This window comes from Pezoporus flaviventris, unplaced genomic scaffold, assembly GCF_033815535.1.
Source record: "Pezoporus flaviventris isolate CSIRO_AGI_PZ_B2104156 unplaced genomic scaffold, CSIRO_AGI_Pfla_v1 ptg000078l, whole genome shotgun sequence".
NCBI classification, from domain to species: domain Eukaryota; kingdom Metazoa; phylum Chordata; class Aves; order Psittaciformes; family Psittacidae; genus Pezoporus; species Pezoporus flaviventris.
Genome location: NW_026892626.1, coordinates 17,807,943 through 17,830,367, shown reverse-complemented (window position 1 = coordinate 17,830,367; position 22,425 = coordinate 17,807,943). Strand labels below are relative to the sequence as shown.

The window sequence follows — 22,425 nt, the reverse complement described above, 5'->3', positions numbered from 1 at the left end:
CAAATAAATAGTCCAGGGCGCGCTCACCATGCCAGAGATGGAGGCCATGTGTTTTCATTAATTCTCTTGGCAGAGAAGCCCATGTAGATTTTGGACTGCAGCTCAGGACTGGAACAGGAGAGCTGGGGTGGCCAACATACATCACAGCAGACTCCACTTGGCCCAAGGCCACTTACGAGCTGGTCCAATACCCAGTTATATCATCCTAATTACGAGCAGATTCTCAGTTCCCTCCCCTCCTTGCAGATGTATCTTCAGCTTCACCCTTTTCTTCCTCCCTTCTGACTGGTTGAAATCAGCAGGTGAATTGCACCCTTATGTTATCACTGGGAGATGAAGTTTGGCCTCTTTCATTTTCCTCTTATTGCAGCTTCTTTTGTGTGGATTAAAATAATTTATATTGATAATGTGATCTGCCCCCTGTCCCTGTTCCCAATTACTCATACAGGCTGGGGATCCTGCATTATGGATATGACAGGAATGGTCTTAATTAGCCCTTGTGGGCTCCAGAACTGATTCTGGTTTTGATTTGAACTATCTGGAATTATGCAGGCTGACTGATGTGGGCTGGGGTCACAGCGGAGCCTGCCAGGGGGTGCTGGGGGGCTCACTTGGAGCTGGCTTTTCTCAGCCTGCTGCCAGGTGCCTGGCAGGGCATGACAGAAAGGAAGGACAATTTACTGCAGCCACCTCTGTGTCTGAGATGAAGAGCGACAGCACTGAAGGGTCTTTGCATCCAAAGTTTTACTCAGAATGAAGCAGGATACTGACAGGGCAACAGGAGCTCACTGAGCAGCCTCTGTAATGGGCATTCAGTGAGTGAAACCCATTGCAAGTAAAAGATAACAGAAAAATAAAGGAGCATTAAAGCTGAAAACACACAGCTTTCTGGACCCGCAAAATTCCATCTCACAATAAGCAACCACTTAACCAGGAGTGAAAAATAAAAGTGTCAGCGCCTGGGAAATTGATGGATCTCTTTCCTATTTTGGGAAGAGGAATCCCAATCCTCTAACAGGACTGGTAACACAGTCCCTGGCACTCACATGCAATCCCATGCATACAAGGTGGAAAGACTGAGGTCCTGTCCGAGCATCCCCACTTCCATTGCTCAGTGCTTGCCCTGCACAGTCATTCATAGGCAACACCTCAGAACACGTTCTGCAGGTCAGGGAAGTCAGGCTCTGCCAGGGTTAATTGGAAAGGGGAAATGGTTTCCAGACGTGATGAAGGTCCACTGAGAACATCACCCCGAAGGTATATCCCCAGGGACTGACAGCTCAGGTCTTACCAACAAACCCAGCACCAGAAACTGCCCCGGGCTGAGACAGATTATAGAGCAGAGGCATTATACCATGGTGTGCAGGTTTCAGTGGCTGCACTATTAATCTAAGGGAGGGAATACTGCTCCAGTACCATGTCTCCTTCACTAAACCAGGGCTCCTTGCCCAGTGGAGCGTTGCTGTACGCAGCAATTTCTTTTTTAACACTGTTTATACAAAGCACAAATGCAAAAATCTAGGTAAAAGAGAGGGGAAGCTGAGCTCCGCTCTCCATAATCACAGAGGAGACAACACTCAGAGCCAGAACTCAAACCACAGTTTCTAATTAGAATGCAATGTAATCACTGCAACAGATGTCCAAAAGATAAAATGGTATGATTCTGAATTGCCAGCGATTAGTGCTCTGCATCTTGGACAGCACTGAGATGCTCTATTTCTGTCTACATACATCCATGTTTTGGAAGTATAAGCAGAAAGCATTCAACACAATGAAAACTCCTTTCTGTTCCTCTCCTGCAGGATTTTAACAGAGGAAGTTCTCAGTGAGGTTCAGGTCTGCCCTGAATCAGTCCATGATGGTGAGGGGAGGGGAAGAGAGAAGCTGATCATTTAGGAATGCAAGTGGGAAAAACAGCATCACCTAGCTGGCACACAGACATTGCTGCTCTGCCAGAGACAGAAGGCTATGATAAAGAAAGAAAACATGGAGAGCAAATTCTTCTACCAAAGTAAAGCAGACAAAAGAATTTATCCTCGATGTGCAGATCACTCACCTCGTAGTGATAATCCATGCAAGTTAACTCCCACCAGCAGCGATCTCCTCGGATTTTAATCAGACCCTGGAGGGAAAAGAAATAAAAGACAGAAAATACAGTCACAAATATTATATTTTACTTTATCTTGTATGTCAAGGTATTATTGCAAGATGCCAAATACTTTGGTTCAACTACAGGGACAGCTGGTAACAGCAGGGAAGTGCAAAGCTTCCACACTGGCTCCCGGCATCACCAGGTACCAGGCAGGAGGTGCAGAGCATCGAGGAGCAGTAAGAAAAACAAAGCTCTGCCACTGGGCCATGTCTGTGTAACAGTGAAAAAGCACCTGCAGAACTAAACATGCCATGGTCACAATCTCAAAATCCAGACCCAGGTGTCTCCCTCTCCCAAAGCCACCTATAGAAAAGGAATCAGCGACAGAGGCAGGGATGGGACCTGCAGCCTCACAGAGCTGGACCCAGCGATGCAATCAAAGTAATTAGAGAAACAAAAGAGCAGAAGGGGAAGGAAGCTGACAGATCTAAACACAGATGAATGCCCTAATGACAGGTCTGCTCCACCTTAGGTTAGAGGTTGGCAATGAAATAAGCAGGTATCAGAGGTTCCTGTGAATTGATATTTCAGGGCAACAAGAGGGTGAAATTTCCAAATCAGTGGGTCCATTCCAGGGCTGGCAGTAATATTGGGATTAAATTTCTTTGCCTCGGTGATGAAGAGTAGAACGGAATCAGTCGTCCACAGCAGGAAAGACACCTGGCCAGGGATGAGCCTGCTAGCAGGAAGCCTTGCAATCAAGCCGTGCCAGCCCCAAGGTATGCGGGTTCAGCTTGTCAGCTTTGATGTATGGGAAAGGTCCCTGATTAGGATCACAATATCCCAAATTGAGGAAAGCTTCACTAGTCAAAAGGTTGAACCAGCTCTATCATCTGCATACAATTAGGGGGTATTTGCCTACCTCTGACATTGCTACTAATTGCAATGTTCCTGCCTTCCTCAGTAGAAAAATACAGGGAGCTCCTGTAAGGACCAGTTCCTGGATACACCATGAGCATCCTGAAGCTTCTTTATGTTTGCACTAGGGAAGGTTTTCAATAAGAGACCAGTGATGTTTCAATGCTAAAATCTGAGACCTCAGAGGAGAAGATGCTCTATGGCACATCCTGGCCTATGGGTTTCATCCAAATTGTTTAAAAAAATATATCTCTGCTTGGAGCATTAAACATAGTTTAATGTGTCTGAGACTCAGGAAAATTCCAAATTCCAGTTAAAGATCCATCCCCAGCCCCAAACTGTCCCAACATTATAAGTAAATATCCAGAAACATCCACTTAGAAAGAAGCTCTTCACTATGAGAAGAAATACCCCGGCTTGGGAAGCCTCCATCTCATGAAAGGGACACCCCCTACCAGCACCAGCACCAAACCCCAAATACAGCTGGTGCGGAAGGCACAGGGAAAAGCACAGTGGATGCAAAGTGATACCACAGAGGATTTGTGTGACAGAAGAGCAGAATAGTGGGTACCAGCCACTGCAGTTTTCCTCTCTAGTGAGTTACCCAGCAGATCCCATCACTCTCTCCTCCATCACTCTGCAAGGGCTGGAGCAGCAGAGGCTCTCCAGCAGAGACTCTGCAGCAGAGACAAGACAGCCTTGCTGTCAACAGCCACAGCTTCATCTTCCCCTCTTGAGTCACCCACAGCTCACTCTGCCCCTCAAACCTTTTCTACAGTTACAGGATATATTGATAGCATCTCACAGGATGTGCTGCTGCTGGCACAGAGGCTGGACAGACACTGAGAAAGGCTCTGTGCAAGAATGCTAGAATATTAAGAGGACAGCTATCTTGATGACCTCCCCTCCTACCTTGGCCAGGCTGTAATCAAGTTCTATTATTCAGCAGGGATAATTAAAACAAGTATAGGATAGAAAAGCACCGTAGTGAAAATCCAAATCTTCCCTGCAATGAGTCACTAAGGGACTGTTAATCACATTTTGTTTACTACAAAGCTTTCAAACAGGAAAAGTCACTTAAAGCTCTGAATATCAAATCTGGTTTGCAGCACAGAAAACTCCCACTCTCATAATTAGGGGGCGTTTCAAGGCTTCTTTCCCCTGCTGCTGTCTTGGAGTCCACTTCCACTCCCACACTGGCATCTGAGTTTAAATGAAGTTGGACCAAGAAACAAGAGTACGCAGTGCACGAAAGCTCTGTTTCTGATGAGGAGGACCAGGAAAGGAGGATGACACATAGTGCCTCCCTCAGTAATCCCACTTGGAAGAGCTGTGGATCCCTGGATATGGTCACAGCCAGGATGAGCTCTCACATACCTTATTGCTCCATGCTCGGATCAATTCCGGATTTACACACTCTTCCCATATTATTTGGCTTCCGCTAACAGCTCCTGTTCTCTTGAAGGTGCAAACTTAGTTTGAGAGATGGTAACTGGGTCCAAGTGAGCACGGGACAGAAGGAGGAGGGGAGGAAATGGGGATCCCCCCATCTGCCAGAGTTTCACATTCACTGTATTTCTCTCAGTCTGCTAACAATTCCCAATCCATTTTCAAGATTCCTGTGTGTACATTGAACTGGCCTGGACCCCACAGCTGCAGCACATTACGCTGCCATACCACAGATCATAGAATCATAGGATCAACTAGGCTGAAAAAGACCTTTAAAGATCATCAAGTCCAACCTTTACCCCAGGACTGCCAAGGCCACCACTAACCCATCACACTCAGGGCAAACTGATCTCCCATCACGATTTCCATTCACAGCGACGCCTCCTCTCTCCTCAAGGTCTCCCCTTATGGCTGCCCCTCATGATCTCCACTTGCAGCCAACCTTCATCTGCCCCTCACTGTGGCTCACACTGTACAGCTGCCGCCCTTACACCTACACTCATGCCCCATGGCAGCCCCTGCCCTCCCCTCGTGATCTCCCCTCACATCCTATGGCTGCCCTTGCTCTCTCTTCACAATCACCACTCACCCTGACGGCCACCTCTCCTTTCCCATCACAATCTCCCCTCATGGCTGCCCTTCTGCTCTTCCTCATGATTTTTCCTCATGGCTGCCCTTCCTATCCCCTCAAGGCTGAACCCTGTCGCCCCTCACAATCTCCCCTCATGGCTGCCCTTCCTCTCCCGTCAAGGCTGCCCCTTGTCGCCCCTCACGATCTCCCCTCATGGCCGCCCTTCTGCTCCCCGTTAAGATCTCAACTCATGGCAGCCCTTCTCTTCCTTCACGATCTCCCCTCATAGCTGCCCTTCTGCTTTCCGTCACGATCTTCTGTCATGGCTGCCCTTCTGCTCTCCCTCATGATCTCCCCTCATGGCTGCCTTTCCTCTCCCCTCATGATCTTCCATCATGGCTTCCCTTCTGCTCTCCCTCAAGATCTCAACTCATGGCCGCCCTTCTCTCCCTTCATGATCTCCCCTCATGGCCTCCCTTCGGCTCTCCCTCACGATCTCCCCTCACAATCTCCCCTCATGGCTGCCCTTCTGGTCTCCCTCACAATTTCAACTCATGGCCGCCCTTCCGCCCTCCCACAAGATCTCAACTCATGGTCACAGTTGCCCTTTTCTCCCTTCACAGTCTCCCCTCATGGTTGCCCTTCCACTCTCCCTCATGATCTCCCCTCATGGCTGCCTTTCCACTCGCCTCACGATCTCGCCTCATGGCCACCCTTCTGCTCTCCCTCAAGATCTCAACTCACGGTGCCCTTCTCTCCCCTCATGGCTACCCTTCTGCTCTCCCTCACAATCTCCCCTCATGGCTGCCTTTCCTCTCCCCTCTCAATCTCCCCTCATGACTATCTTTCCTCTCCCCTCACGATCCCCCCTCATGGCTGCCCTTCCACTCTCCCTCACGATCTCCCCTCATGGCTGCCTTTCCTCTCCCCTCATGATCTTCCATCATGGCCACCCTTCTGCTCTCCCCTCATGGCTGCCCTTGCGCTCTCCCTCAAGATCTCAACTCATGGCCGCCCTTCTCTCCCCTCACAATCTCTCCTCATGGCTGCCCTTCTGCTCTCCCTCAAGATCTCCCCTCATGGCTGCCTTTCCTCTCCCCTCATGACTGTCTTTCCTCTCCCCTCACGATCCCCCCTCATGGCTGCCCTTGCGCTCTCCCTCAAGATCTCAACTCATGGCTGCCTTTGCTCTCCCCTCATGATCTCCCCTCATGGCCGCCCTTCTGCTCTCCCACAAGATCTCAACTCATGGCCGCCCTTCTCTCCCTTCACAATCTCCCCTCATGGCCGCCCTTCTGCTCTCCCACAAGATCTCAACTCATGGCCGCCCTTCTCTCCCTTCACAATCTCCCCTCATAGTTGCCCTTCCACTCTCCCTCACTATCTCCCCTCATGGCTGCCTTTCCTCTCACCTCACGATCTCCCCTCATAGCTGCCCTTCTGCTCTTTCCTCATGGCCGCCCTTCCACACCTCCCTCAAGATCTCAGCTCACGGCCGCCCTTTTCTCCCCTCACGGTCGCCCTTCTGCTCTCTGTCACAATCTCCCCTCATGGCCGCCCTTTCTCTCCCCTCACTATCTCCCCTCATGGCCCTTCCCATCTCCCCTCAAGATCTCAACTCACGGCCGCCCTTCCTCTCCCGTCACGATCTCCCTCATGGCCGCCATTCCGCTCTCCGTCACGATCTCCTCTCAGATCAAACTCAAGGGAAGGATCCAGACACGCACAAGATGGTGGATCTCTGGAAAGGACGGAAAGGAACCAGCCCATCTCCAGGCTCCAATGCAGCCCGGTACTCATAAACACACGACTGAATCAGAGCCGCCTCAGACGGGACAGATTTAAGACCAAACCCGGTGTTTCGCTGGGTTGGAGGCAATTCCTGACTGTGGGACCGACCAGGATGGACATGCTCCAACAAAGGCCTTTTCCGTTTCTTTTGGAGGGCGTGCTTTGAGAGTCGGATCTGCCTGATCCCTTCGAGATCCAAGAACACACAAAGGTATTTGGAATGTTCAGTAGCCTCCAGGCAAGAGCTACAGGCAGCCGCTACCACAAACCTGCTGTACCAGCCTCAGCCCAACTGCTCCTTCCCTCACGTGTACAAGCCTCTGGGCTCTGAAACGAATAAGTTCAAGGATGAGGAAGCAAATTAAAATGCAACACCTGCAGTTTCCAGTTTTTGGTGTTTTCCATGCTCCCGTCTATCCTCCCACCTTTAATTTCTCCCTGTGGTCTTCAAGCATCTCTAGGTACCATGTGGTTTTTGATACAACATCAAAATTGACCTGTTAGTTCTAATTCGTGCTGTCAGGAGCTGGCGATGCTCACAGGTAGGAAATGACAGCTCACTGTGTTCCCACCATCACTCACTTTGAAGACTAGGCAGCTCCTCAATGCACTAAACCATCCCTTTTTGCAGCATCCCGAAGACATGAATACAACACGACACCAAAGGAGAGGAAAATCTTTCCCATCCCACTTCCAGCTCCTTGTCCAACACAACCATCTCCCTGCCTTATTAAACTTGCCTGCACACAGGGGGCTATATGCCAGCTGGGAACATCATTACTCCTGGTTATCTTACAACACACTGACCACATTTCATAGGTATGAAATACCAAGGAAAACCTCCAGATCCCAGACAATCCGACGCCACAATACATATGGGTATTTATGGACTTAAACTCATCCAGTTCCATCCCCCTGTGAGGGGCAGGGACCCCTTCCACAGGAGCAGCTTGCTCCAAGCCCCTGTGTCCAACCTGGCCTTGAACGCTGCCAGGGATGGGGCAGCCACAGCTTCTCTGGGCACCCTGTGCCAGCGCCTCAGCACCCTCACAGTGAGGGTCACGGCTCAGTTCCACTCACTGCTATTATAAGAAGTCATTGTTCTCATTTATACATGCTTTTATATTATTCCAGCTTGGCACAATGCTCATTATGGCAATGCAACCATTTGGGAAACGTGGAAAAGATGTGCTATAGGAAGCTCAGCGCACTAACTTGTTTCTTATTATCTACATTCCAAAATAACTTGAAAAGGGGATTTTTTTCTCCCGCTTTTTTGGAGTTGGCAAACTTAGGAAGTTTCTTCCAAGCCCTGAGCTAGCAGGGCATTAACTAAAAACTTGAATTCTGCCTTTATTTTGACATAAGGATTGGAGACATAAGATTGGGAATTTTGGAAACAGTTTATATTTTTCCCTTTTTGTGTTCTGTCTAATTAGTATATAAACCTAAAGAAGGGGGAATATGTTCTTTTTTTGGGAAGAAAATGGCTTTTAAAGCTTATTTCCTTTTCCCAATGATAAAGTCCAATGCACGCTCGCACACTTATAACCCCAAGACAAAACCAAGCCCCCCCAGATCCCTGCTTGGACACTGCGGGTGGGTGACGGGCCTTTCAAATCCCCACATATCAGAAGGGAAAGCTATCCAGCAATACAAATTAAATAGAAGCTAAAGGGAAGGAAACAGGTGGCTCGGTGAACCAGCAACTGCCCTTTCACCTCCGTGGCCTTGCTTTGAATCCAGCTCCAACCAGAGTTATTAAATTCATACTGCTGGGATGGGGGGTACAAAGACGTGCTGGGGTTTGAGCACTGCAGCCCAGCTCGTGGCAGCCAGAACGTGCACACCAGCCCCTTCCAGTAATAAGAAAACCCGGCCTGGGGAAGGGGAAAGTTGAGATCTTTGTCATATTAATTTACAGCTGAGTGTGGCTCCAGGCCATTCTGCACACTCAGAAACCTCCCCGCATGAGAACTATAAAATGTTCACCCTGGATTGAATTAGCATCCAGAATGAAATATGTGCTCAATACCTTCTCCCCTCCTAAGCTAGCTCCCTTCAGGGCATGTCTGAGGAGCACAACAGAGGATGGAGATGCTGCACCTGCTTGTGCTTCGAAATCACCAACCTCCGGTGCTCCCAGGCTCGCAATGAAGGAGCATTAAATTCAGCAGCGTTTCTCATAGAGAAAGGAAAATCACATTGAGGGCTTTTTATTTATTAATCTGAACGGTGTTCAGTAAAATGCCTGGTTTTAATCACCAGAGCCACTGCAACGTCCTTGCTTAGCCTCCATGTGTGCTCCATCCACCAGCCCTGCTCCATCCATGTGCTCCTGGGCATGTATGAACAGCATCTCCCACACCCAGCCCTGGATGCACTGCAGGTGTGGTGGGTGACTTTTGTCACTGTACTTATATTTTCTTGGCCTGCTATAGGTAAAAGAGGGCTGGAGCAGCTCTGCTCTGGAGCCAGGCTGAGAGAGCTGGGCTGGGTCAGCCTGGACAAGAGAAGGCTCCTGAAGGGGAGACCTGAGAGCAGCTCCAGTGCCTGAAGGGGCTGCAGGAAACCTGGAGAGGGGCTTGGGACAAGGGGACAGGCCAAGGGGAATGGCTTTAACCTGCCAGAGGGGAGACTGAGATGAGCTCTTAGGCAGAAGCTCTTCCCTGTGAGGGTGCTGAGGCGCTGGCACAGGGTGCCCAGAGAAGCTGTGGCTGCCCCATCCCTGGCAGTGTTCAAGGCCAGGTTGGACACAGGGGCTTGGAGCAAGCTGCTCTAGTGGAAGGTGTCCCTGTCTGTGTCAGGGGCTGGAGCTGGATGAGCTTTAAGGTTCCCTTCCAACCCAAACCATTCTATGATCACATGTACTTGATCAAGACCCTATTTTGCCTCCAGCATCATCACTAGCACTGATAACTTACTACAGTGGTAAAGCAAAGATGACCACACAGTCACCTGAGCAGATCCACAAGCAACCAGAGAAATAACATCATATTTCCCAGCAAATCCTTAGCAGAACCCACACTGCAAAACATCCTCCTCCTGCCTGCTGCAGGATGACCCAGCCAGCAAGGCACCAAACAAGTCTGGTTTGTAAAACTCAGTAATCCTGCTGAAAAATAGCTATTTATGAGTAATAAATTCTCTTTCAAATGCAGTAGATTGTTGAATACATTTGCAATGTTTGCCAACTGGCGGCCAGGGGACTTTGGGAGTGGAAATCAAAATCACCCCTTCACTCCCACTGAATCAATTCCAGTCTTGCTTGACTGAGTAACCTCACATGCACCCTCTCTTTCCCCATCATTGAAAGAGTATCCAACAAAAGGGATTTCAGGGAAAACTAAGTCATAGAGAGCAAGTTTACGAACAGCTTTTGTGTTCTACAATTCATGACTTTGATTGAATCATGGCACAAATCCCAAACCTCCATGGCGCATGGTGGCACAGGGAAGGTAACACAGGACTGGAAGGCAGAACCAGAGAGGGATGTAAGCCATGCAACTGGTGTCTGTGTCCTCCAAAGACACCTCTCTGTTTGGTTTTAGGACACTGAAAGCTGAATTTACACTGTGGGGATCATCTTAAATCACAGAGAGGATGGGCATGTGAAGAGAAGGGGTCCTTACTTTTCTACTGCACTGTTTCAGTGAGAGGAGCGCTTCTGGGCGCTGCTCCTTCTTATCACATCATTCCTAACCCCTGCCATTAGGATTAAGCTAAACACTGAGGTGTGAAGATCCCTGCTACCACTACTGGAAGCCCCATAAAGAGGAACCCCCCAGGGCCTCCAGGACCTGCCCCAGACCTTCTGCCCCAGGACCAGCAGAGGGCTCAGAGCATGGGAACCATGTGAGTCCATCCCAGGAGAGGTGGGCAGAAGCCCTTCCACCATGTCCACATCACAGCTGCCACGGACAATGAGAACCACACAAACCCATCTCCAGTGTTCCCCTCTAAGTGTCCACTGCATGTCCCAAGGCTGTCATCCCACCTGGATGCAGCTCAGCCACCTCAATGGAGACAAGGGGGAGAATCTTCCAGGGAAGGTCCACACAGGTCCAACCTCCAGCTCCCCCAGACCTCCCACTAAGATCTCACTTCATCTCTGCCTGGTCACAGTCTCTGCTCTCCAGGCTTTACTTCAGACCTCCCTCTCCCTCCTTCCTGTGTTCACTCTCCTTCCAATTGCCTTTCTAATTAGCTGATTAAATCTGCCTACACCCAAACAGGATCCACAGCACTGCCTTTGCTCCCTCTCCCCCATCCACCAGCCCCTCTTTCATTCCTGACCTCCTTCCCCAACAGATCACACCCAGGCTCAACTCTTAGTTCAAGATGCACCATCACACAACCCCATAAGGATTTTACACTTCCCATAAGGAGCAAAACATCTCCAAACTGTTTCCTTACGTACTTTATGCCAGCAAACATGATTCACCCGGGGTGATCCATCACCCACCGCGGTGCTGCATCTCGCTCCGCACCCCCTGAGCCACACAGCTCCGAGGGAGGGAAAGCGGCTGAACTCCCAAATCCTTCCCTTTTCATCCCAAGCAGATTGCTCTGCCCAACTGTACCTCTTCCAGGCTGCTGTACTTTGGTGATTCAAAGTGAAAGGGGGAAAAAAAAAGCCTAAATAATTAAAATGTCATTCAAGCTCGAAGCCGATATGAGTCACTGTTACAAAAAATATCTTCAAAATTCCTTCAGGAGTGGGGGATAATTATATTCCTCCCTATCTATTGATTTTTCTCTACAATGCAGATGTCAGATTTTCCACGGGTTTTTTTCCTTTTTTTCCTTTTTTTTTTTTCCTTCCTTTTTTCCCTGGAGTGAGCGTCAAGGAGGAACAAAGCTCTCTTTGAGACTTTTTCAGCCCAAAATTAATGCTGATGGAGGGGGGGGGAACAGTGGTACAGACAGGCCAATAGCACGGGAAGCTGGGAAAAAGGCTGGTGACTCAAGCTATGTCTGCAAACCCCTTTTGATACCCGCTCTGGAGAGAAGGGTGGGGAATGGGGCACCAGCCTGATAGATATAGAGTCACTTTAAAGACATTCCTGTGTCTTCATGCTACAAAAGATGGGTGAAAAAGAGCAAAAATTTCAATGAAGGGCAACCCTAAATTCTAGATTTAATGTTTTTTCATTATATAAATATGAAACACTCCCAGAGAAGATCCCAACTGGTGCCTTGCCTACAACCACCTGCAGAAAACGTGGTTTCAGCATCCTTTGAAAGCCAAACATACACCAACATATTCTGAAGACAAAACAGCTGTAATTTACACCCCAAGTTCATGGAAGACAAAAGAGCTTTACGAAGTTAAAATTTCAATCATATAAGGATTACAGGACAGGGGACAGCCGGCTGAGCTGAACCGAGGCTGTGCGAGACCTGGCACCCAAAGCACTTGGATCCAAGGGACCCAACATGATGCCTTTAGACCACACTACTGAATTCCTAATACTAAACACTGCTCCAGCTTTCTTCTGCATTTGAAAGGATAAATCTTGAATATTTTCTGGATTTTATTTCAGCGTCACTAATAAATGCCATCCCCAAATGTTGTATTCACCAGAGTTGATGGGTATGACATTAGAGCTGTGATACACAGCAGTGGCACCATCCTGCTGCTGGATGTGTAAAACTGCCTCTGAACACCATGAGGTTGGTTTATGACTTCTTTTTCCTTATATACCTCAGAACAGTCACAATATTTCACTGCCCAGCCCAGCAAAGGCTCCAGCTTTTTCAAAGCCATACAGTTTCTAAGGCCCTTCCATACCTCAATGTTCACATTATGGCTATCAAAATTGGTTTCATACTTTAAAATACTTGCCTAATTTAAAGCCCAAATTTTCACCTGCAGAGCACCCTGGTGCAGGGCTTGCTATGAACCACGGTGGTGGGAGAGGCTGGATTTGGTCCAGACCTGTCCAACCCTCCTCAAATCCCACCTGCAGGCTCTGCCACCTGGTTCGAGCTCTGCAGTGCAGGAAGGATGATCCGGATCGGGAAGAAGCTCTTCCCTGTGAGGGTGCTGAGGTGCTGGCACAGGGTGCCCAGAGAAGCTGTGGCTGCCCCATCTCTGGCAGTGTTCAAGGTCCAATGATGGTGCTTCCATATCACATGGAGAACATGATTTCTGGTCTGAGATTGGCAGATTATAGGACCAGGCTCCAGATCCTCTGGAAGAACCCATCACCAGGTGAACAAACCCTACCTGCCTGATGCTTTGAGGATGCCTCCAGGCCCCTGAGCTCCCAGGACACGTCTCACTCATGGAGGAGGTGAACATCTGAATTCTGCTGCAAGGGACCCAGGCTGGTCCAGCTCAGAAGCCAAACCAGCATCAGCACAAAACCCAACTGCCAAATAACTCAGGGACTGGAAAACACTTTCCTGAAAGAGAAGTCACTGGTGTTGATTTTTGTTGTCTGTGTCACTGGTTTTCCCCCTCAGCCACCAGAAAGCCCCTTTGAGAAGCCACCAGGACTGCACCAGCATCTGACTGACTTTGAAGACAGCGCTGCAAGGAGTGGGTGAAAGGGATTTATCAAAAGTACTTGGCATTAGGGGCTCCCGGCCTTTTACAGCCACCGAAGGAACAACAAGTCTTCCTGCCAAGGGCTATTACTAGACAAATGGAGAGAGATCAGAGGCACAAAGGAGGTTGCTAAGGAGTCAAGTGTGGGATCCCTGCAGAGAGGAGGAGGGCTGCAGCTGGGACGGCAAAGGTCAGAACATTGCAGACATCATTTTCCAAAAATTCCCATGAAGCCCCGGCGCGGGAGCCGGGAGCCTGGCCCCGCCGCGCTCGCCTATGAATAATGAGAAAGCCATAAAAGAAAGCTCCTTTTCTTCCCTCCTACCCACGCTAATGTAATAAAACAAATTAGAATAATTATTCTCCATTTCAGAGCCGTAATGCCCAGGATGAGGGCACGCTTGTCACCGAAATGACAACTACATCCGTTTGATTCTCCTCCTTGATATTTACAGAGATCGCCTCAATTCCAGCTTTGATTTCATTACATTTAATGCGATTTTACTACAGGCATCCAGATTCTATTTGCTTCAAAGTCTTCCTGGTTTTTGCCAGCAAGTTCATCTCCCTTATTAGCTAATCACATCCCCACCCTTTCCAGTAACCTTTCAAATGCCACCCACGTTCTGACACTTTTTAACAGAATCCAAGCAAAAACAAAACTTAGAGACACGAAGTTGAACATGAAATTCTAAAGTGATTCGTTGAAGTTGCTTAAAAGAAGCTTTTTTTTTCTAATAGGAAAACGAATGAATGATTTAAAGAGCTTAAACATCTAATGAGATACAAATAATCTGGAAAGAACTGATCTTTCTCTGTGAAAACACTGTGAAAAATGGACAACGTTTACTAAGAAACAATGATGAGAAGTCAGTGGAAGCATTTATTGCTAATTATTATAAATCTTTCTGCACTATTTCCTTCCCAAGACTGCCTCTTTAAAGGAGCTTTTTTTCCTCCTGTAAAAGGGGAAACATCTTTTGTGTTAAAATGCCAGAGGATCTAAATTATTTTCTAAGTCTCTGCCTGCCAAAAGTGCTCTGGGACTTTTCTGTTCCGCAGCGGCTTCTTCCAAGGATGCACCAGGAGAGCTCAGTGAGGCAGAGCTTGGACTTGCGGGGTTCAGAGGGAGTTATGTTTAGAAAGGGAAACCCAGAAAGTGGGAAAACACAAATAAAGAGAGATCTTGTTTACAGGAAGTAACCCCAGGCGACGGACAGCCAAGGCACACCGCATGCACAGATGCACTTGGGCTTCCCCAAATTCTCCTGGTGCACCTCAGGACCCTCTGCACGATGCACCCTGCATAAGGAGGAGCATAGGGCCAGAATCCTGGGAAAGGCTCTCCAGTACATGGAGGTAAGGTGGGAGAAGAAAAACCTTTCCCTGAGTGGCCCCATCCCTGTCCCATGCCCTGCCACCAGCCTGGGGAGGAGGGAGCAGCCTCACAACAGTCTTAAGGGCATCGCACCAGAACACTGCACAGAGCAGACTGTTATAATATTCTTATATAAACCATATATATATTATAAATATTATTACACCATAACATAACACACATATTAAAAGGACCTAATTCTTGGGGCAAATTGAGGCTTGGGCTTAAGCTCCCCAGCCAGGGAGCAGAGCCTGGAGGGCACGGACCCATCTGCACAGAGACCCCGCAGAGTCCTCCTGGCTCCAACACCTGCAGCAGCCAGTGATAGATTGGCAGCTTTAAATCTGAATTTCCTTGCTTTGGGCACTTTTAAATTAAAGTGGTAATGTGCTTTAAATCCTGTTTCCCTGTTTTTTCACTACACTCTTCAATCCTTTCCTCCAGAAACTAATCAAGATGTCTCAGACTCACTTATACTCTGCCTCAGCCACCTTCCCTCGTAACTTATTCCATATGTCTGTGATCCTTTGCAAGACACAGCTCCACCTTAATTCCCTATTTACTTCCAGTTTCCCAACATGCTTCCCAACACCCCCAGAGCTTGAATCCCCCCCCCCCACCTCCTCATTGTACCTTTACTAGTGATAATTATTTGTACAGAACATCACATCATCACTCTCACAAACATCACCAACCTGGTCCTTTGACTCCTGTACACATCTCAGCAGTGCTGCTGCTAACAGGACATTGCAAACCCCTCCTGCTGCAATGCAAAATGCTTGTTGGAAACCCTTGAGAAACAGCCACCTCTCCACGAGGAGTCCAAGCAAGCCACGTTGCACACATATGGGCTCACCCGTACGTATGTGTCTATAAAGCATCACTGCTTGCACAGCACCAGTATCTCCACCTGGTTATGGCAATGGGAAAAGGACCTAGGGTAACGAGGTGCAGGAGGGGGTAGCACAGAGAAGCTCTGCAGGTGATTTCTAAGGTGCACAGTACTTGCAGCAGAGGGGCACTGATGGGTCCTGTCCATCACAGGGGATCCGTCACCCAAAGCATAGGGAACAACAGGAAAGTGCCTGTCAGTTCTCAGTTTCCTTCAGGACATGCTAAAGACATCTTTCCTCCCTTGTTGGACAGGTTTGAAAAACCCTTGCTGCAGTGACACCAGCTCCATTCCCTGAGAGACATCATGCAAGAAACCTGGACCAAAGCAGACACATCCAAGCAGCAACCCTCTACTGTTCCATACTGGTTAGCAGCTGTGCTGGCCAGGGATGGCTGCTCCTGGACCATAGTTCTGCCCCCATGAAACAGGGATGCAGCAGGCCTGTGAGACCAAGAGAGTGGAAATCTTGAGGCGTTTAACCCTCTTGATGACCGATATTCCCACTGACATCTCCCTTACTCAAAGCCTGTATTGGGCTCAGATCTGCTTTATCAGCACAGCAACCACCAGCCCTCAGCTGCAATACAGAGAACTGCCAGACTCCAGGTTTGTCTCACAAAGAGAAAGGTGGTGAAGGAAGAGGGATGGGAGAAGGCTTTAAATGGAGATGATGAAAAGCCACATTGATTAAAGGACACCATCACTGCCGGGCACTTCCAGAAGGAATGCTAACACCGATACCATCCTGTCCGTGTGCCAGCTACAAGCAGTAAACACTTGCATCTGCTCTGGTGCAAGAAACCTCAGTCTCAGCTCTTGCTTCTCGTTGGCCTCAAATCCAACCTGACCTAAAGGCATTTCATGTGCCTCATGTTTTACAGGAGGAACACCAGCTGTAACCAGATAATGACATTTCCATGCTGCCTTTAGCACCAGCCCTCCAAGTGCCAGCTGCAGTTGTGGCCACGCAGCACTGCAGTAAACCAGCAGCAGCTCATGCTTCCAGGCAGGATTCTCTTGCATGACTTTCCCCACTAACTTCATCTGTGGCAGCAATCCAGGCTGTGCACAGCTCATACACACTCACTAAAACCTTCAGGAATACCTCAAGTATCTCCAAACCTGAAATAACATGGAGCAGGAGACAGCCCATGTCCAAATGCCATCACACACCCCCATAAAAGCCACTCCTGTCTCCTCCACTCAAAGCTGACCACAATTTAATGCCTTCCCCAGTTAAGCCAAAGATGTAATGACCCAAGGACACATTCTGGCATGGGACCGAACAGGATTTTGGCAGCACCAGGCTCTACACATCTGCCCAAGCAGGAAGGGGTCCCAGCACCTTGCTGGTCACAGCATCCTCTGCTGGACAGAGCTCCCACATCCTCACTCCTGCTCTGCCTGTGCTCATCCTAGTTTCACCCTGGCTCAGTTTGGGACCTGTTTCCCCATCCCAGACCCCAAGTCATATTTTCTGTCCCAAACACTTGGGTAGTTCTTACAGGGGACTCACTGCTTGCTCTGCTCTCTGGTAAGTCCTTGCCCTGTCCCACCACTACCACTGTACTTCACCAGCTCCAGGAGGAAGAGGCAATCCTATGCCAAGAGTTAGACCTGAACTCATTACACACCCTGTTTATATCTGCTTTACTGATGGCAAGATGTGCTGATAGGAGGGAGCAGCCCCACATTTAACTGCCTCTTGTCAAAAATCCCCTCTGGTGTGAGGCTGGAGGAGCTGTGAGCAACAAGCAAAGGCAACCCTTGGGAATAACTGATGGGGGAATCATAAAAATCTATAGTCAAAAGCACCCCCTTTGCAAGTCAAGATTCAGCTTGATGCACACCAAGATGCAACCCAAGCTCCTCCGCAGCAAGTGGGATGGGGCTGCTGGAGCTCCTGCAAGGCAGGAAAACCACAGGATAGAGAAATCAGGAGACACCCCAGCACCCAGCACTGCAACCCCTTACCCATGAGACTGGCTGGAGGGGGCTCAGGGATAAACCTTGCCTAGGGCTCTCCCAAAATCCAGTTAAATCACATTCTCCCACTCCCATCCCTTTACACGTGCTTTTTCAGTTACTAAGTTTTATCAGAGTTACTATAGTTACACCCACAGGTGTTGATGAAAATCAAATTCTCACGTTTCTGAGCAACTACACATGCAATGTCTCTTAGACACTGAGCTAATGAAGGAACAGAAGCTGTATTTATGGTTCACGTGTGCAAACACTAATGACTTTCAGGATCCAAAGAGCTACTATGAAGTTTCAGCAACACGGTGGTAACAATTCATCAGCTCAACCCCATCAAATGCACACAGTCCCACGACAGCTCTACGGGGAACGGAACGGTTGGGAAGCAAACTCTGTCTGCTGAAAACTATATACAGATATATATACATATCTATTTGAGAGAGGGCTGAGGCTTTGAGAGTGCCCCATTGTGCCTTCGATGTCTCCCCAGGCAGCCGCAGATGACAAAACACCTAATAATCCATCCTAATAACCCAAAACACCACCAGGCAGTGATGCCAAGCAAAGCACCTCACTGACAGCGTGAGCTGCTCCTCTTGGCAAGTTTAATGCCCTTGGTTAACGCCTGGCAACCAAGAACCTCTACTTACCCGCTTGTGGAAACACAAACCAACACTTTGCATCTTCCAAGCTTCGAGAAATCAGAGTGACAAAGAGTCACAAGGAATATGACAAAGACATCAAGGACTTTTGAGGCAAATCCGCCCCGTGAATGTCTGTTTGCATCACTTATTTCCTAACAAGCTGCTCCTCACACAAAGGGACCGCTATTCTGTTGCCTCTGTATGTTCCCAAGAAGCATTCGTCTTTACATCCTGCACTAATGGGTTATTAGGCACATCAAACATATAGATTGAATCATGTAATTATGCCTTTTAAAAAGGTAGCAATATTTGAGATCAGCCCAGCACTTGCTGCCAATCAAACCCCAGAAGCAGAACCTGCTCCTCACCTCCTGCAAGAATACAGATGGGGTTCTTTTACTTCTCATACACTGCATGGCCTCCCCTAGGCCAGCCCCGCCAGCTCCAAGGGAGCTCAAGTCCAACTTTCACCCCAGGACTGATGGAGCTCAGATGCTTCAGCAACAAACCTGGTTAAGACTAAGACAGAAGCAGAAGGAAGCAGGACCATGCTGCGGATGCTGTGCATCATCAGGAGCAACAGTCACCTCCTAACAGGAGAGAGATTAACAGGGAGACACAAAAGAAAAGGCAGCAAAGCAGGGGAGCAGGCACAGCGCATCCCTGAGCTTCATGTGCTGCTCAAGGCATCTTCCACCAGCTCTATGGACTTCTGTGGTTTATGTGGTAGAAAGTCCAAAGACGTATCAGTGCTCCAGTGCTCCTTCACTTTCTTTCTACAGAAGATAAATTCACAGTCAATCCCACCCTTGGGAAAAACAGCCTCACAAACACATTTGTGCACATGCTGCAGCTCCTGCCCCCATGAGGGAAGAGCTCAAAGATGGCCTGGGAGCAGGTGAACCTCTGCTCCAGGAGGATACTTCAGTTCCACACATTAAACTCGCTTCCCGGTGCCTGCAGGCATCATTAGCCCGGCTGAGAAGGAAACATGCATGTGTTTGGGCCCCAAAACATTAAAGATACCATCAATCACTGATTTCCACTTGCTTGTATAGATCCCCTCTTAATGACCTTTCCATGTTTGCCTCTCCCATGCCTGTTACTTATATATCAGTGACCTGAACAGACAAGGGATGTGGGGTGGCAGCTCTTCTGCAGAGGCTCTCCCTGAGACAACGGAGAGTTATTGCTCTCCAGATAAACCAAGCAGCAGCACAGATAACAGTAACAAAGACATTTGGTGAGCACGGTTTTCCTTCATATCCAACATGCCCCATAATTCAAAATCTATATTACAAATGAGCAGGAGCAAAGCAAACCTCACTCAGGCTCCTCTTTTAAAAGGAAAACAGGATGCAAACTTGGTGACCACATAACTTGTGTTTCCCAGCACTGGGTGTCATGGATTGTCAATCTCTTTCTATAGTCACAATCCTTACCTTAAAGTTGTGGGATATTCTGAAATGGCCTAAATGTGGATCGAGATGAGAGGGTAACACCCCTGTCACACCTTTATTTTAACAAAGATGTGTCAGTTCCTTATGGATTCTTTTACAAGCTGCTTGGGAATTTCCACCGGCACCAGGACAGTAATGCAGCAATTGTTCTCTTTGAAAACACAGAGCAGAGAATGACAATGCAGTAAAGCACACACAGAGCAAAAATAACTCAGGGTAAAGCTCCTTGTTCCTGGAATTACCCACTGGATTCCCAAGCATCTTATCAGGAGCCAATGACAAGAGCAGCACCAACATATCAACACTGATATTCTTACTCCTATGTTTGTCCACCCTAAACTAAACACTAATAGTAAGCTGTAAGACGGGGTGAACCAGAGCATGAAGCACTTCCTGCTACACTCTTCTTCCTTGTAACCAGAAAAATCCCTAAACCAGAGGACTCTGTTGCGTTGGACCAGGTTTGCTGCTGGGATGAGACAGCTCTTTTGCTGTCACTTCAAAAATGCAGACAACGGGAAGTCCCACTTACTGCTCCAAGCATGATCCTGAAGATCAGCCACCGAAAGCCCCAGATGACGATGCTGGAAGGAGGAGTGTGCTGGGGCAGGCGGGAGAGGGTCCAGAGCGGGCAGAGGAATATCCCCAGGAAACCTGTTTCCAGGAGCTGCGATTCCCATCCTGTGGTGCCAACATGGGAGAAATGAAAAAGAAAATGGTTATTGTTGAGTCCTGTGAGTTATCCTTTCACAACCTGTGAACATCCACACAGAAAAACCCATCCGCACTGTAACTGATGCTTCTTCAGCTCCACTTGGAGGAATGCAGGTACCAACTCTGCCCTAACAGACACACAACACTCTGGGGATTGATGCTTTAAGCTACAGTGTGTGCCTATGTTTGGCTTGTTGGCTTGTGTAGGTCTTCTCCAAGCACACGCAGCAGCACTTTGATCTTTACATGGTTACTTGATGCAGCACGAATCATAGAGTGGTTTGGGTTGGAAGGGACCTCAATGCTTGTCCAGCTCCAACCCCTGGTGGTTTAATCACCTAATAGCCTGAAAGCATAGGATAGAGATCAAAATCCCACCACTAAAACGCTGTTATTTTAGGCGCTGGGCCTTAACCGAGCAGCAACCTCTGGCTCTTACGTAGCAGCCTTACATAAAGGCCTGGAAGCACCATGGGGAAAGGCTTATCCCTACCTGGTGTCACGGGAAACAGGACGTGGAAGATGCAGTTAACACGCACCAGGCAAGTGGCACCATCTCCAGCCCCACCAATAATGCAGCCTGTCCCCTTCCATAACAGGTACATGGCCCTGGGGACAGACACCACCTCCTTCAGGCATGAATCCTTCTGCTGAGCAAGGATTTCCAAGACAATAAAGCACAGCATCATGCACCTTCCTCTTCCCTGCCCAGGCAGGGCCCTCGCAGCTTCCCTACCTTCAGTTTTCCTGCAATTCACGAGTTCTCCTAGAGGGATTATCACAGACTGGCTCAGATAGAAGGGACCTTAAAGCTCCTCCAGCTCCAACCCTGCCACGGGCAGGGACCCCTTCCACTAGAGCAGCTTGCTCCAAGCCCCTGTGTCCAACCTGGCCTTGAGCACTGCCAGGGATGGGGCAGCCACAGCTTCTCTGGGCACCCTGTGCCAGCGCCTCAGCACCCTCACAGGGAAGAGCTTCTGCCTAAGAGCTCATCTCAGTCTCCCATCATGCAACCTCCCTTTTTTTTTTTTACCTTGATACACATAAGGCTCCTTAAATCAAAATGAAATGGTTTTTCTTAAAAAAAAAAAAATCATACATTAGCTATTAAAAAATCCCCATTCTTCCCCCTATACATCCTGTGCTTTCTGGAACAGACACCCCAACTGCCAAACCAGCGCTTCTGAGACAAGTGAAGTATATTGTGATAAAACCAGCTGCACCAGGAAAGCAATGGCTAATACAAAATGTGAAAGGTTAATTGTTACTAAACCCAGCTACACACAGCAGTTAGGGGTCTAACTGGCACCAAACTGGTAGTATATCTCCTTCATTTCTGCCCACACAAGAATCCCACTGTTATCAGCGCTTTCATATGTAAATCACTGTGTTCCCTGCAGACATATAGGATGCATGTGGCTGAGCGGGAAGGCACAAGCCTCTAGGAAAAAAGTCATTCCCTGTGAGGGTGCTGAGGCGCTGGCACAGGGTGCCCAGAGGAGCTGTGGCTGCCCCATCCCTCGCAGTGCTCAAGGCCAGGTTGGACACAGGGGCTTGGAGCAAGCTGCTCTAGCGGAAGGGGTCCCTGCCCGTGGCAGGGGTTGGAGCTGGATGAGCTCTAGGGTCCCTTCCAACCTAACCCATTCCATTCTATGCTATTCTAATCTGTGCTATTCTATTTTATGCAATCCCACCCTATTCTATTCTATTTATGCTATGCTGTTCCCTGTATACATGCATTTCCCTTTGGGAACAGCATCCCCTTTCACCAACAAGGACCCAGTGGCACCATTTTTAGCCCCGATATTAAATCCAACTCCTCAGGAGGTGTTTGCATGTGTGGAGGGAAAGGGCATGGAAGGAAGCTGTGATCCTGAGTGACACATTTCTCATGCATTAAGTGGGTTATACGCGAGTGCATCAGCCCACAGGGACGCGTGTGCAAGCGCACGTGTGTCCGGAGGGAAGTCGAAGCCT

At 48.6% G+C, this 22,425-nt stretch overlaps 1 protein-coding gene across 2 annotated transcripts in view; it reads right to left on the bottom strand.

Annotated features, from left to right (window-relative positions):
* LMF1 (lipase maturation factor 1) overlaps nucleotides 1-22,425 on the bottom strand; it is a 175,298-nt gene that overhangs the window by 111,702 nt on the left and 41,171 nt on the right. Inside the window, exons 2-3 of one of the 2 annotated variants that reach the window (XM_061473467.1) lie at nucleotides 20,267-20,415; nucleotides 2,057-2,122 (exon numbers count right to left, since the gene is read on the bottom strand). In XM_061473467.1, coding sequence (XP_061329451.1) covers nucleotides 2,057-2,122; nucleotides 20,267-20,415 — 215 coding nt within the window. The remainder of the gene's footprint in view (nucleotides 1-2,056; nucleotides 2,123-20,266; nucleotides 20,416-22,425) is intronic. The other variant, XM_061473468.1, reaches the window with a different exon arrangement.